The sequence below is a fragment of the Aulonocara stuartgranti genome, assembly GCF_965226115.1.
Source record: "Aulonocara stuartgranti genome assembly, chromosome: 3".
NCBI lineage: Eukaryota > Metazoa > Chordata > Actinopteri > Cichliformes > Cichlidae > Aulonocara > Aulonocara stuartgranti.
In genome coordinates this window covers 52,863,011-52,879,524 of record NC_138941.1, presented here as the reverse complement: position 1 = coordinate 52,879,524, position 16,514 = coordinate 52,863,011, and the positions used below count along the sequence as shown (strand labels likewise).

General features: G+C 43.3%; 3 protein-coding genes across 3 annotated transcripts; 2 read left to right on the top strand and 1 right to left on the bottom strand.

The window, feature by feature from the left end:
* Positions 1 to 17: 17 nt before the first annotated feature.
* On the top strand, positions 18 to 640 carry LOC309702741 (coiled-coil domain-containing protein 12-like). Its single transcript, XM_082527373.1, has one exon. The coding sequence runs from the start codon at positions 70 to 72 to the stop codon at positions 535 to 537; it is 468 nt and encodes a 155-aa protein (XP_082383499.1). The 5' UTR covers positions 18 to 69; the 3' UTR covers positions 538 to 640.
* LOC309702713 (mannose-1-phosphate guanylyltransferase catalytic subunit beta-like) lies at positions 540 to 1,738 on the top strand. The gene is made up of 2 exons (XM_082527332.1): positions 540 to 623; positions 800 to 1,738. Exons 1-2 carry the CDS (start codon positions 545 to 547, stop codon positions 1,525 to 1,527), a joined length of 807 nt encoding a protein of 268 aa, XP_082383458.1. The 5' UTR covers positions 540 to 544; the 3' UTR covers positions 1,528 to 1,738.
* Positions 1,739 to 10,238: 8,500 nt separating this feature from the next.
* On the bottom strand, positions 10,239 to 11,396 carry LOC309702701 (keratinocyte differentiation factor 1-like). Its single transcript, XM_082527315.1, has one exon. The coding sequence runs from the start codon at positions 11,387 to 11,389 to the stop codon at positions 10,241 to 10,243; it is 1,149 nt and encodes a 382-aa protein (XP_082383441.1). The 5' UTR covers positions 11,390 to 11,396; the 3' UTR covers positions 10,239 to 10,240.
* Between the last annotated feature and the right edge of the window lie 5,118 nt (positions 11,397 to 16,514).

Below are 16,514 nucleotides of genomic sequence, written 5' to 3'. Positions count from 1 at the left end.
CGAGGTTTTGAGCTGATCGGGCCACATTTTCTCTTAGTCTCGATACTACGAAGAAAAGAACCTGTCAAAATGAGTGGACGCGGCAAGACTCGGCAGGAGCAGGCTCTAAAGAGGAAGGAGAGGCTAAAGGCACTAAGAGAGAAACAGCTTCATGGGCGAGAGCAGGACGATTGTGAGCCAGAGAGCAAAAAAGCCACATTAGAAGAGGCCACTCAAGAGGAACACAGAGAACTGACATTGAGGAATTACGCTCCAGAGGATGAAGAGCTAAAGGAAATACCGGTGCCTAAGACCAATCCAGCATCAGTGGAAGATAAAGTAAATTATAATCCAGAGCCCATCATTGAGGAAGTGGATTTAGCCAATCTTGCCACAAGAAAACCAGACTGGGATCTAAAGCGCGATGTGGCAAAGAAACTGGAGAAGTTGGAGAGGAGAACACAGAGAGCCATTGCTGAACTCATCCGTGATTGTCTGCGTTGCCATGAAGAGGAGTTGGCCGGAGCCATCGGAGCAGAGGCGGGAGATTCAGACTGAATCCAAGATGGGACAGAAACCAAGGAGACTAAACAGAGATGCCCAAGATTTACTGCAGCAGTCACATCTGGGTTGTGCATACAGAGGTGGATGATTTAATTGTGCAGGGAGTAAAGCAGTGTTTCCTGTCAGGTCTTCAGACAAGTCATAGCTTCTGTCCTTGTAGTACATTCTGTATATGTTTTTTTGGTTTTCTGAATGATGACAGTGAGCCGTTCTTCGTTTTCAACTCACGATGTCATCTGTGATTTTCCGTTCAAAGATCTGCTGCAGTTCCACCGCAACCACGGCAAGGAGGGAACCATTGTGGTAACACGGGTGGAAGAGCCCTCTAAGTACGGTGTGGTGGTGTATGAGGCAGACAGCGGGAGGATCCATCGCTTTGTGGAGAAACCACAGGTCTTTGTCTCCAACAAAATTAATGCCTGCATGTACATCTTCAATCCGAGCATGCTCAGCAGGATCCAGCTGAGACCAACATCCATTGAAAAAGAAATATTTCCTGTCATGGCAGGGGAGGGACAGCTGTATGCCATGGAGCTGCAAGGTTTCTGGATGGACATCGGCCAGCCTAAAGACTTCCTGACAGGGATGTGTATGTACCTCCAGTCAGTACGACAACACGCACCTGAGAGATTACGCACAGGCCCCGGTTTCCTCGGCAACGTCTTGGTTGATCCCACAGCACAGATCGGGGAGAACTGCACCATCGGCCCGAATGTCACCATCGGCGCCGGCGTTGTTGTGGAGGATGGCGTGAGGATAAAGAGGTGCACGGTGCTGAAAGGGTCAAGGGTCCGATCGCACTCGTGGCTGGAGAGCTGCATCGTGGGGTGGAGCTCGTCAGTCGGCCAGTGGGTGCGTATGGAGAATGTGACGGTGCTGGGGGAGGACGTGATCGTCAATGACGAGCTTTACCTGAACGGTGCCAACGTCCTGCCTCACAAATCCATCAACGAGTCAGTCCCGGAGCCGCGAATCGTCATGTAGCGTCAAGCTCACTCATCCATCAGACAGCTTGCATGGAGATGCGCCCAGCTCCGCAGCACGCTGGACAGCCAGGAAGATGATAAACTGCCCGCCCTCAACCTGCTCATCTGTCTTGTTGCCAGATACTTTGAACAGAATGATCTGGCAGATCAGCAGGAGTGAAGTCTTGTCAACTACATTTGTTACTCGTTTATAAAGTAGAGTACATGTTTCGTTCTTGTAATTACCGGTACTTGTACATATATGTAAAAAGTTATGCAAATATGTACCAGTAACTTGTTTTTCAAAATATTAATACAAGGGATGTGTTCCCAAACAGCCATCTCTTTCCTGACAATCCCCTTTGTGCATATTCTCTTACATATGGTAAGTAAACATTAAAGCACCTGCGGCTTTTAGTCAGGTGCGGCTGATGTAGGTACAAAACAGGATTTTCCCCTGATTTTAGCTTGTGCGGCTAATATTCAGGTGCGCTTTGTAGTCCGGAAAGTACGATAATTTAATTTCAAGGGAAAATTAAGTCTCACTGAGGTTAAAGGCCAAAGAATAAAAGTGGGTTTTCAGACGCAATTTAAAATTGGACAGTGAAGGGGCCTCTCTAACGTGCAAGGGCAAATTATTCCATAATTTTGGAGCCACGATAAAGAAGGCCCGCTCCCCTCTGAGCTTCCTCCTGGATCTCAGTACCTCCAGGGGCAGCTGACCTGGGAGACCGACAGGGTGTGTGGAGATGAAGAAGCTCAGAGAGGTAAGGCGGGGCAAGACTGTGAACATAAGAATTTTAAAATTAACTCTAAAAGACACAGGCAGCCAGTGCAGTGAGGCTGGGACAGGGGTTATATGCTCTATTTTAAAAGTTCCTGTTAGGAGTCATGAAGCAGCGTTTTGAACCAGCTGCAGACTTGAGAGCAATGACTGACTGACCCCCACGTAAAGTGCGTTACAGTAGTCCAGGCGCGAAGAAATAAAAGCATGGATCACTGTTTCAAGGTGCTGCCTTGAAAGAAAAGATTTTACTCTTGTCAGTCGCCTTAAATGATAAAAACTGGACTTCACCACTGCTCTGATTTGGTTGTCCAATTTAAAATCACCATCCAACTTAAAACCAAGATCAGTAACAACAGGTTTAAGATAAACTTCCAGGGGTCCCAAATCTACAGAGGAGGACTCGCAGGGACCACTGGGTCCAAACACCAACAACTCTGTTTTCTTTTCATTAAAATTTAAAAAGTTTAGAGCCAACCAAGCTTTAATGTCATCTAGGCATGTTGTGAGAGGTTTTATGGAGATGCCACCCTTCTGCTTCAGGGGCAAATAAATTTGGATGCCATTATCATCTAGAAAATCTTTCAGTTGACTACAGACGGACAAAATGGTGGTGGCTAACCAACCGGACATAGTGGTGGTAGACAAACAGAAGAAGACGGCCGTAGTGATCGATGTAGCGGTTCCGAATGACAGCAATATCAGGAAGAAGGAACACGAGAAGCTGGAGAAATACCAAGGGCTCAGAGAAGAGCTCGAGAGGATGTGGAGGGTGAAGGTAACGGTGGTCCCCGTGGTAATCGGAGCACTAGGTGCGGTGACTCCCAAGCTAGGCGAGTGGCTCCAGCAGATCCCGGGAACAACATCGGAGATCTCTGTCCAGAAGAGCGCAGTCCTGGGAACAGCAAAGATACTGCGCAGGACCCTCAAGCTCCCAGGCCTCTGGTAGAGGACCCGAGCTTGAAGGATAAACCGCCCGCAGGGGCGTGCTGGGTGTTATATATATATATATATATAGAGAGAGAGAGAGAGAGAGAGAATCTGTGTATATATATGATTGCATAGTGTACATGTGAATATATGTCCAGTGTATGATATATACGTCATAAAAATCCACAACAGTAACACAGCTTCTCCTATCACCATATAGAGAATTTGGGGATGTGTGGGAAAAATAAACTATGACCATTTCAATCTAGAATTACCACAGGAGATATTTTCACCGTGTAGAAATCAATGTAAAACAACTGTGGCACTCCTGGTTGCCTAGCAACACATTTACACACATTTTGATGTGCACATAAAATGAAAATAATCAAATCACATAACATTGCTTTCATGTTTGTGTTTAGTGTTGATGGTGCACCTTAGACGTTAATGCATGTTAAAATGAATGCATTACCTAGATATCTATATGTATTTCAAAGTTTGCCCATTTGTCTGTCTAATTATTTCAGAACTATAAATGACACTATTTCATCATTTATTTGGGCCGGTAAACGTCCAAGGGCTCGCTCGCTTCTTTATGGGGATAGATCAGCTGGAGGTGTCATGATCCTGGGCCATGTTGGCCCAGCATTCTTAGTTTCATGTATTTTTGAATTTTGTTCCTTATTTGACTTCCCTTTGTGACTTTTACCCCCTGTGTGCCCCTCTTTGTATCTGTGAGCCCTCGTTTCCCCTCGTGTTTTATTCCACGTTTTCCCCAGCCTGTTATGTCTGTGCTCTCCCTGTGCTCCCTCTCTCCTCCTGTCTGCGCCTCTGTGTACTTCCTGTTTTACTTTGACAGTCTCCCGTCAGTATGTGTCATGTTGTGTTGCTCCTGCCCTGTCTCGTTATGATTATCTGTGTCAGCTGTGTTCCCCATGTGCTCCCACCTCCCTCATTAAATCTCTGTGTATTTATGTCTGTGTCTCCCTCTGTTCAGTGTCGCATTCTCCCTCATTCATGGCCGTGTGTTTCTCTGTGTGCTAGTGTATTGCTTCCCAGTGTAGTTTCTTATCAGTTTGTTTCGCCGTTTCCCTCCAGCAATAAAGCTGTGTTATTGGGCATCTAACATGTATAATACATTATTGTGGTGTATGTCTCCCTATACTAATTGGTGCCAGAGTGAAGCAGCCTCCTGTTCCTCGTCATTACTTGCTTTAGCATGTGATACCTCACAATCATCCCTATTAAACCGGTCTTCCAACCCAGTTGTTACTGAAACATTAAAAATTTGACACTTTGGTTGGCTCACCCTCCCTCTTGCAACCCCGATCTGCCACAATCACTTATTTGTTCCAGCAAAGATTGACTTAAGATTCTCTGTTTTAGAACATAAAGGTACTGATGATCTATACGTAAATGAGGTTTTTGCAAGTTTTAACGAACTAGTTACTCGCTTTAATTTCATTAAATCCGATTTTAGTGAATCTCTTTTAAACAGTACCAAGATGAAATGGGAGTCAGAACTCCATATGAGTTTTTCTGAGTTGTTGTGGGATGGAGCGGTAGGGGCCATTAATTTGTCTTGTAGTTGTGCCAGACTTTCATTAATACAATTTAAAATTTTCCACAGATTACACTACTGTAAAGAAAAACTGTCAACATTTTACCCAGATAAATTTGATGATAAATGTAACAGATGCTCACAGATACCTTGCAATCTTACTCATATGTCCTGGGCGTGCCCTAGGTTGTCTGAATTTTGGCATCAATTCTTCAAAATAATTTCAGATATATTGGGTATAAAATTGATTCCGACTCCACATATCGCTATATTTGGAAAACCACCAAATAACCTTCATACTACAACTATTCAAAATAACCTTATGGCCTTTGCTTCTCTCATCGCTAAAAAAATAATTTTGTTGTTGTGGAAATCATCTCAGCCACCATTAATTAAAGTGTGGCTACAGGATATCTTAGGACTCTTAAAATTGGAGAAGATAAAATTCTCCATCAGAGGCTCATCCAATAGATTTTTTTTTTTTTTACTCACTGGAAACCATTACTTAAATACTTAGAAAAGTAGAACTCTCTCTGTAGTCCACCATATGACAGTGTACAAATTGTTCTGCTATTCCCGGCAGTGGCTGTTCTACCTTATAAGAATGCTTTATTTAAAGATATTCCAGCATTATTAATTTGTTTCAACCGCTGAGCAGGGATTCAGTAATATTAATATTGTTACTACTCTTAATATTTAAGATTTATCAATATTTATTAATGTTAATATTAAACTATAAGGATACGCACTACTATCTTATTGTTGATTTCTTGTTCTTGCTTTTTTTTGTATATTTTGTATGGGTTAATTCATTTCCTCTGTAACATATTCATTTTTACATTATTGGGAGGGAGTGGGGGTATTCAGGTACTCATCCCATTTATGTTTTTTTTTTATATGCTATAAAAAAGAAAAAGATCATTTCTATATGTACCTATGTGTATTATGACAGTTTGGTATTGAAAAATAAAAGAAAACAAAGTGTAACCGGTTTTCCTTCCTCTGTGTCTGGCCATGATTGATTAGTCCCAGCTGTGTTCACACCTGTTACCCATCTCCTCGTTACCCTTCATGTGTGCCCTCTGTTCTTTGTCATGTTCTCCATAGTAGCTGTGCCATAGAGTGTCTTTCATGTTCTCTCAGTTATATCTGGTTATGAGTGCTTCAGTTGCCAAGATCTGAGTTCAAGTTTATCTTTTGTTTGCTTCTTTTAGTGTTTTGTCTTGTACTTTGCTTTATGTAATTACTATATCAAAAAAAGCTGCCTCTTTAAGTTAATATTGTGTCAGAGTCCTGTATTTGGGCCCTACTCTAGCCTCCAGCACAGCTCACCATGACACTTAAACTGTGTTTTGTCTGCTAAGCTGATCTTGAATGATCAACTCTCACAACCAATTTGGTCTTTTATAATTACAACAAAACAAAAGTCCTGCCAATGTCACAAAAAAGGAGGGAGAGATACCTGATAAAAATCAGTTCTGCCCAAATTTCATTAGAACATTGACTTTGCGACAAGAGGGGACAGCATGTTAGACCTTGTTTACTCAAACATTCAGCATACAAGGCTTCACCCCTCCCCCAGATTGGACAATCTTAAATACACCACTGATCTATGCATCAAAACTACAAAAATCACCCGAGTACCAAAGAAGTGCCACTGTTTCCTGCTTCAATGACTACCGGCTGGTGACACTTACACCCATCATCGCAAAGTGCTTTGAGAGGCTGGTATTGAGGCACATGAAAACTCACCTTCCACCAAATCTGGAGCTGCTACAGTTTGCCTACTGCCCAAACCGCTCCAGAAATCATGCCATCTCGTCTGCTGTTCACCTTTCTCTCTCCCATCTCAACAAAAAGGACACGTATGCCAGATAGCTGTTTAATGACTTCAGCTCAGCATTCAACACTGTCATTCCCCAGAGGCTGGTAAAGAAGTTGGACCTACTGGGAATAAACATCACTCTCTGCAACTGGATCTTGGACTTCCTAACTGACAGGTCCCAGTCTGTCTCCATAGGAAATAACACAGACTGAGTACAGGATCAGCACAGGGCTGTGTGCTTAGTCCACTGCTGTTCACCTTGCTAACACATGACTGTACTGCACAGTACAGCTCAAATCACATGATCAAGTTTTCAGATGACACAACAGTGGTGGGTCTCATCACCAACAACAATGAGTCTAAATACAGAGAGAAGGTACAGCAGTCTGTCTTCTGGTGTGGTTCCTGCAAGTTTCAAACATGCACTAGTGCAGCCACTGCTTAAGAAACCTGGCCTTGATCACACAGTTTTAGCGAACTATAGGCCTACTTCCAAGCTCCCTTTACTTTCCAAGGATTTAGAGAAAATTGTTTTTAGTCAACTGAAAGATTTTCTAGATGATAATGGCATCCAAATTTATTTGCCCCTGAAGCAGAAGGGTGGCATCTCCATAAAACCTCTCACAACATGCCTAGATGACATTAAAGCTTGGTTGGCTCTAAACTTTTTAAATGTTAATGAAAAGAAAACAGAGTTGTTGGTGTTTGGACCCAGTGGTCCCTGCGAGTCCTTCTCTGTAGATTTGGGACCCCTGGAAGTTTATTTTAAACCTGTTGTTACTGATCTTGGTTTTAAGTTGGATGGTGATTTTAAATTGGACAACCAAATCAGAGCAGTGGTGAAGTCCAGTTTTTATCATTTAAGGCGACTGACAAGAGTAAAATCTTTTCTTTCAAGGCAGCACCTTGAAACAGTGATCCATGCTTTTATTTCTTCGCGCCTGGACTACTGTAACGCACTTTACGTGGGGGTCAGTCAGTCATTGCTCTCAAGTCTGCAGCTGGTTCAAAACGCTGCTTCATGACTCCTAACAGGAACTTTTAAAATAGAGCATATAACCCCTGTCCCAGCCTCACTGCACTGGCTGCCTGTGTCTTTTAGAGTTAATTTTAAAATTCTTATGTTCACAGTCTTGCCCCGCCTTACCTCTCTGAGCTTCTTCATCTCCACACACCCTGTCGGTCTCCCAGGTCAGCTGCCCCTGGAGGTACTGAGATCCAGGAGGAAGCTCAGAGGGGAGCGGGCCTTCTTTATCGTGGCTCCAAAATTATGGAATAATTTGCCCTTGCACGTTAGAGAGGCCCCTTCACTGTTCAATTTTAAATTGCGTCTTAAAACCCACTTTTATTCTTTGGCCTTTAACGTCAGTGAGACTTAATTTCCCCTTGAAATTAAATTATCGTACTTTCCGGACTACAAAGCGCACCTGAATATTAGCCGCACAAGCTAAAATCAGGGGAAAATCCTGTTTTGTACCTACATCAGCCGCACCTGACTAAAAGCCGCAGGTGCTTTAATGTTTACTTACCATATGTAAGAGAATATGCACAAAGGGGATTGTCAGGAAAGAGATGGCTGTTTGGGAACACATCCCTTGTATTAATATTTTGAAAAACAAGTTACCGGTACATATTTGCACAACTTTTTATGTACAAGTACCGGTAATTACAAGAACGAGTAACAAATGTAGTAGTACATAACAATAACCTACAGCACACCAGAAAAAACGATTTGGCCTACCTTTTAGGCTCAGGTGCAGTAACATGGCTTTAACAAGAAGAAAAGTCAGTCATTCACCACCATCTTTCTCTTCTTCCTGCGCACTAAAACCACCAAAGTCCTCTTCTCCAGTGTCGGCTTTCAAAACCAAAAAAATTCTCGTTGTCAGTGTTGGAGTCGAACACCCTCTGAAGGGCCGTGGCGGTGTCCTTATCTCCATCAAGCAGCAGTCCAGCCCTTTGAAATCCGTTGGTGATCGTGGATGTTTTCACACTTCTCCACTCTGTCAGATGTACAGTCCTTTTCGTTTCATAAATTTGTGACACCAGAATGGCCCACCTCTGAAATTTTTTATCTTCATTTCGTTGGCTTGTAGTCGGATCTGCACACCTGAAACACCTCACCCGTTTGCTCTTTACAATCATACCTTCATAGTACAAGACATCACAACACTTCTTGTTTTACTATGAAACACTATCAGAAAAGAAATAAACCTTTAAAAGTTATCACCCACATTTAAAAACATTATATTAAAAAAACAACAAATATGACTGAAAGTATTACATTTATAGTTGCAAGGTATTATCTCTGTATGAAATATTGAGTTCTATTTTTATTTTTTGAAAGCCTACACTGGCTGTTTTAGTGGAAGTACACGTATAGGTTAATGATACCTAGCCAATATAATCCACTCAAAATGCTCTACAACCTAACCTGACTAAATCTAGGCCAAGTGAGCTGATATTAGGTGATTTCAAAGACACATTTTACTCCAAGCTGAACCCATACAGCTATTATTTTAGCATGTATTGATTTCATTACTGATTTCATAACCAATTTGATTTGTGTACATTTGAACTAATGGAGCTCTGTAGAGTTAAGGATGCTGGGAATTCCTTTTTTTTTTCAAAATATAGCCTTGAGGTTTACTTCTTGACCTCACCGATTCTTTGGATATCCCAGCTGGAGGAGAGGCCGGGGCTGCCCTGTATCCCCCTCCTCAGTAGTTTTCCTCTAATTCTATTGTTTATCTGGCTGAGGCAGCTTTTACTCATTTTACGACAGGCAAACCCCCACTGTCAATACATTCTTCGATCCATACAGAGTTACACACCAAAGTTTATAGCTAAGCCAACTAATCTGCCACGTCAGAGGTCAGGGTTCAGCAACTTAATGTAATTCTTGAGAGCTTTAAGGTCGCATGAAATGCTTTGAGAACACAATGGGATGAATAGCCGCATTGAGACCAGGAGGCCCAGGTTCGAATCCTGCTCAAACCCACTACTGTCCTTAAAACAGGGGTTGACTAAAGGTAGACGTAAGTGACTTTGCAAAATGTCCCAAATTTAGCAGCAGTGGTGCTGAACATGTTGCTAACAGCTCCACATTTTCCTCCCTCTGTACCTGGGTAGTTCCTGCAGCACCAAAGAAGTCCACCTGTCCCTCTCCTCACGTTGTTATGATTTCCTATTGTGTTTGACAAGGTTTGTGATCTTGCCACATGTGTCATGTACCACGTGTTGTCTGTTTCCATGAGTGTAGAAACTGCTTTAATTATCAAGCGAGTGAACCATGATGAGTGTCTACAGTTGTAGTTATGAAGCTAATAATTGGTGACATCCTATTTATTCTAAATTAGTAAGATGAGCAATGAGGTTGAACAAGGCACAAGCCTAAACCACTCAGGAGAGACAGAGCTTTTTGCTTTAGTTTTATTTTGACTTTATATTAAGACCGTCTATTCTTGTCTTGTGAATAAAACAAACACACTGCTTAAGCACTCATGATAGTATATTTTGAAGGTGGATTTCAGTCCCTGACTATGTAAGACGACATGAATGAACATACATTTCAAAATAAATCACAATGCATAACATGTAACTGGCTACATCTCATTGTTTTTGTTTGACTTTTAGAGAATCAGAGGAGCGCCTGAGGAGTAGGTTTCAGTGTCGTGGTGGTACGCTGAGTAGGCCGTAGTAGTGCTGGAGGAATATGTTCGCCCGCTGTAATTTCTCATCTTTCTCGCCAGCTCGTCTGATGGTGTCTGCTCCGACACTTTCACCTCTGGAAAATCACTGCTCATGAAGGTGTTTGTCATGGTCTCGTTGCCACTGTCGGGGAGGGTCCCATCCCTCCTGCTGTTATGATGCTGCCCGGTCGACAGGTAGCCCTTGTTCCTTTTGCCCTTCCGCGTACTGATGCGGATGACCCCGTGCACCAGCTTGCACTCGGCCTCTTGATCCTCCAGGTTGTAGTCCTGAGCGATGCTGTAGATGAGCTCGCTGATCTCGCGGGAGAAGGAGGAATCAGAGGTGCACTTGGCCAGCTGGTCAATCTGATGCAGGGCGTAAAGCTCCAGCAGCTTCTTGGTGATCAGAGAGTCAATGTCTTTGTCGCTCTGCTCATCCAAGTCATAGTCTTCGTAGGATATAAGGCTGGTGCTGCTGACCGGCCGCTGGTTATCCCCTTTACCTGATGCGCGACCCCGTTTGGGGTCAGCAACTGGGTACTTTACCTTCTGACCTGCTATGTGCACATCTGGGTAACGGAAACTGTCATTCAGGGGCAACCTGGGGGTCTTGGGCTGGTTATTATTGGGCTCCAAAGACATGCCAGGGGTTTTCACAGCTATGCCGTTAGGAGGTCGAGGGTCACCGACCGTTTTGGGGGTATGGTCTGTGGAGCTCTTGTTAACCCAGGGCTCCCGGGTGCCATAAAATCCACAGGTGAGAACAGAACAGATAAGAGCCTTACAGCTACTCCAGCCCATGGAGGCACAGGACTGCCTGCTGCTCGGCACGCTGTCTGTCGACCCCGGAATAAATCCTATTGTCTCTGAACCCCTTCCTGTCCCGTTTCGAGGGTGGCTTCTTCCTCGACCATACCTGCCCTCTGAATAGCGGGAGTGGTCACGTATTTGCTCCCCATGAGGATCCTTGTAGGAGTCTTGGCTGGTTGTGCTGTCCCTGGATATAGTCCGGTTGGTTCGATGGTTGTCCGCCCTAGAGCAAGAGTTGGGGTACTTGTGGCGTGGAGCCCCTGTGCTGTGGCCAGGCATGGCTCAAAAAGCCTGCACTGAAAATAATGTTTTGTTCAATTTACTCAATTTTTTTTATGACAAGTTGTTGCACAAAATAAATTTGTTTGAATCCAGAAATATTTTTTAAGTACACTGAATTTAATTTAAGCGAGTAAAACCAACATATATTTTTAAGCTACTTTAACTTAACTGTTGTGGATACGACTTAGTCAAATATTATTAGTAAGTCCAACTAAGGTCGTGTTAAGTGTACCAAAATAATTTGTTTCCTTTACACTTATGTCCCAAACTTATATTCAAATCAATCAAATTGTTAATTTCTCTCTATTTCAATTAAGTTAAGTTTACTTAAAAAAATATTGCTTACCCTGATTTGTAGTTTTTAAAAACGTCAATAATGAAAACTACAAAATTCTTTCACATCATTTATTAATGCTAAATTTGTTGCAAACAGAATAAGAATCCACATCTCTAAGGGAAATTGCTGCAATTTGTATAATACAAATTACAAAACTTTTGCCTATGAACTAGCTTTACAAAGCTGTATTCAAACAAAACAGAAACAACAGACAAGAGAAATGTTAACCAATGTTTCTCTTCCTCTAAAAAAGAAAAAAAAAAACTCCTTACATAAAAGAATAAAACACTGCCAGCAGTATAAAGTATCACAATTAGAAACTGATGGTGGGGTGGGTGCAGTTTTCTCTGTGGTGGGGTTGGGTGGACTGTCCCGGGCTCTGTGGGGCCGGGGGGCGCTGCTGCACTGGGCCCCGGAGTATGGGGGTGCCTACTGGGGTCAGCGGGGGAGCTGGCCCCAGGGAGGGGTTACCTGCCCCTCCCTTCCTTCCCTCCCCATCTCCAGCTGCCTCCCTCTTCCCGCTCCACCACAACCACCCACACATGCAGGGCCTTGGAGTAGGGGTATGTCACCAGGGTGCAGAGGAGGCTACCCCCCCTCTGTCCCCTTCTGGCTGCCTCTGCCTCAATTTTATCCCACAACTTAGACATTCACATTACTCACACTCTCATTACACATACATATAGGATCTTGGGGGTGGGCACAATCACGGAGTCCAAATTACCATCAGGGTGTACACCTCACCCCTGGCGTCGTTGCCCACCTCTCAATTTTAAATACACTTAGACATTGAGGGCTATCAGGAGGGACTATGTGCTTACCTGCTGCTCCTTGGCAGGTAGCTCCATGCCCTCCTGGGTTTTAATTGCACCTTAGAACACACATGCATCAACACTACAATGAGCGGGTGGAGGGAGGTTTGGAGTCTTCTCCCACCCCCATTCTCTGCGGCCTGCTGGAGCGGGAGGGCTAGGTGGAGTTGGCCGTCCGACTGCGGTCTGGAGTGTGGAGCCTTCCTGCTGCTGCGGAGTCGGGGCGGTCTGCCTCTCCCCACCGCAGGGAAAAGGGTAACACCACCTGGGTCTGGGTGCGGTTCCCCCCTCCAGGGGCAAGGGTACCTAGACCCGGTTTGTAGAGTACGCTTGGGGAGTGTGATCGTGTGTACAGCGTCTCTTTATGTTTGTCTCCACGTTGGTTGAGTGTGGAGTGAGTGCATATGAGAGCATGAGGGGGGGAATGGATGTTTGTGTCTGTGTGTGCCTGTATGTCTGTGTCTATATGTCAGGCTGGGTATCAGACGCCACCTCTCTGGGGACACCTCAGGCCCTCCAAGGTTTGGAGGCCTATCTCCACCTACCACCACTTCCCCTGCCGGTGGCGGACTCCCTCAGGTGTCGGTGCGTTGGTGGTTCTTTGTGTCTGGGGGTGGGCGTCCAGGTACACACCGGCTCACTCCTTGGCGGCCGCTTATCGGGGCCTGGAGCCTGGCGCTCGCTCGGGCCCCTTCGGGGGTGGGGTGCCCCCGGCCTCTCAGCCTGGGGCTCGGTCACTCAGGCACAGCTGGCGGCCGGCGGAGCTCATGGGCGCGTCACTGCAACTCCCCCTGGCTTCTGCTCCGCGGCTGCTGAGTGAACCCTCATCTGGGACTCTCCTCAGCTCTTACTGGAACAGTGGCGCGGCTGCCCCTCTGTTGGTCTTCCATGGTCTCTTGTGTTCTGGGGACCTCCGGATGTCTGGAGTTTTGATCTCCTCCATACCTGCTTCACACCCTGGAGGACGGGGCTGTGGCCCCCCCACACTCCCTAGCAGATCGTTACATGGAGAAACCTTTGGAATACAAGCGCGCTGATCCACACAGGTATGCACACGGGTGTTCACTGCTCGTAGACCCAAATTACACCTTTCTTGGCTGCTACTTCGAAGCACATCTGTCCTGCGTGCTGCACAACAACATTGAATATTTAGTATTTACTGCTGTTTACACTTAGCTAGATTAATGCGATGGTGTTGTGTTTAGTATGTTGCTTTGGTTTTTTTTTTGTCTTTTTTTTGCTTGTTTTCTATTCTTCTCTCGACAGGTGATCCAGGAGATTTTTTTTTTTCTCCCCCCCTTTCTCACTGTCCCTCTCCCCTTCTGTTTTACCTTTCTTTCCTCTTTCTTTCTCCCTTTCCTATCCCTCACTCATGTCTGTCCCGTCTGTAACATCTGAAAATAAAATATAATAAATAATAAAAACAAAGATCGACCAAATGGACCAATACGGCAATGCCACGATGATCCATTTGGCAAAGTAAATCCATTGGGTATCCTTGTTGGTCTTCAGACAACAATTCTGATGGCTAAAGAACCAAATGGGACAGGGGAGAAAAAAAAAAAAAAAAGAAACTGATGCATCCACAAACTAACCAGTTTCAGACTTGCTGTTCTGCGATCCATATTTAGAAATTGCATTTTAATAAGGTAATTAGACTTAAAACTAAACTTGTGTTTTCCTTACTGCTTATTGACCACTGTCTTTCCATTCTAGTCCTTCCTTGAAGATTCTGAATGTTTTACATGTTTTCTGACCTAACATACTCGCTTCAAAACAATTAATAGTCTTTAAAGTGTTACCAGTGTGCTGCAGTGTGGTAATCATGAATTTTTTTTTTTTGTTTTCTTTTAAATTCGGTTGAGTTAACACTGATTATACGCAGGGCAGCAGCTATAACTGAATAATTACAAAATTGCTCTTCAAGCTACTCAAATGTACCACACGTGAAACATTCATTATTGAAAGTTAAAATGTTCAATCAAAACATAACACAGAACAAATGATTGTTGTACAAGAGTTTCACTCCTATTCACAAGAGCACCAGTCATTGGTAATTTACATAACAGCATTCTCTTGATGTGTGGTTTTAGAAATCTTCCTATCCAGCAGATATTAAATGTTTAGGACATTGAAGGAGATGATATCCAGACAGACCTGAAGAAGCACACCATGGGCATTTATGTCATCAACAAGGAGGATGGACAAAATGGACATTATGATTAGGGGTGGGTTTTTATAATCGATTCATCGATTAAAATCGATTCTGGCTTGGATAACGTAAAATCGATTCATTAAAATCCTGAATCGATTTTTTAATATAAATTTATTTTGTCCGAAATGCCAGAATCTCTGGTGACATCTCACAAAATTTCAAGAACCACCAAACAGTAAATGAGAGCAGGTACAGGGATTCTGCACATAGACTTAAACACACAGCGCAACCCGCGGATCAGAATCAGTTAGATGTCGCCTTTCTCACAGTCGGGGCTGAAAGCCGACAGCTCGCTGATCCGGGTCCGCGCTTTGTGTTCACGCCCTTTATGCGCTGATTCTAAAGCTGTTAGTTTGATCTCTCTCCAAACAATATTGACCGAACCAGCAGCAAAAGAAGATCCAAACGCTTCACATAAACATCGTCATGAATTCACTCTTTTACTGTTTTGCTTCCATTGCGATGCGCAGCTCTCTCTCTCTCCCCCCCCCCCCCCCCCCCCTCTCTCTCTCTCGAACAGTTTCGCTTTCTTCATTATTCGTTTGCTTGTTACGCACAAGTCTACTGTTGTTTACAGGCTGTCGGCCGCTGTTTTTTTCCCTTTTACATTCTTCCGAAAAGAAAACCTCATTTCTGCTGTTCAATACTGAACAAATTTAAACTTTTTAATATTATTCAAAATGCAAAATGCTTAGCCGTGTGTCTAATAAAAGCGCTGTAACGTCAGAGGCAATGTTCATTAATTAATGGTTTTCTTTCGTTTTTGATGTACTGCAGAATATTTTTATAAAATCCCAGGCCAGGAAAATCACCTTCATGTTTTTCTGTGTTTTATCTTCAGCTACTTTGACACAAAGGCATCTGCTGTGATGCTCACACCTTGGATAAAGTCTTGCGAGTGTCAGCTTCCTTTTTATAGATACAAAAATATGTAAATGTTCTGATCTGAATTATACTTCTGACTGTCAAAATTTCCCAGATTTAAATCGAATCGAATCGAATTAAATCGAATCGTGGATCGAATCGATTTGGGACCTTGTGAATCGGAATTGAATCGATTCTAGAAATCAGTGACGATACCCAGCCCTAATTATGATGACATTGGAATATTTGTTGAAGGGGAGATAGTCATGGACAACATTGGATCTCTGGCCCAAACAGAGAGCAGAGAAAATTTAGATGTGCAACTAAAAACATGCTTGCCATGTAATCCCCAAACATCTCTGAAATTGCTCTGCAAACTTCAGAGTACTTGTACTTCAGAAGTCCTGTGGGTACCGTAAAGACTCATGTATGCACACAAACCACATTTTTTTTGCAATCTGATCCTCTTTCTCTTGGCTGTTTCCTTCAGGGATCACCACAGTGAATGATCCACCTCCATCTAAGCATATGCTCTGCATCCTCTTAACTCACAAGAACTAAATTCCTGTTTTTCATTTCACTTTCAGAAGTTTTTTTTTCTTTTGTCCTGGATAAAAGAAATTTAATCATATATATTAATTGATATTAATAATATCAATATTAATAATCACAAGAACCCTTAAGATGAGATAGATAAACTTGTCCCTGCAATACTGTGACAAATACTGTTGTGATAAATATGTAAGGAATTTGCATGTACTTACCAAAATAACACCATCTTCTTGAATAAACAGTAACACATAAGGGGAAGAAAATCTGCCAGAAAAGGAAGACAAATAAAAAAATAAAATAAAAAAAAAACTTTAGAAAGACAAACAATTACAGTTTCCAAGC

Coding starts and splice junctions, on each gene's coding strand:
- LOC309702741 (XM_082527373.1), top strand. CDS start 70: ATGAGTGGACGCGGCAAGACTCGGCAGGAGCAGGCTCTAAAGAGGAAG.
- LOC309702713 (XM_082527332.1), top strand. CDS start 545: ATGGGACAGAAACCAAGGAGACTAAACAGAGATGCCCAAGATTTACTG. Junction 624..799: donor TCTGGGTTGTGCATACAGAG/GTGGATGATTTA, acceptor TTCCGTTCAAAG/ATCTGCTGCAGTTCCACCGC.
- LOC309702701 (XM_082527315.1), bottom strand. CDS start 11,389: ATGCCTGGCCACAGCACAGGGGCTCCACGCCACAAGTACCCCAACTCT.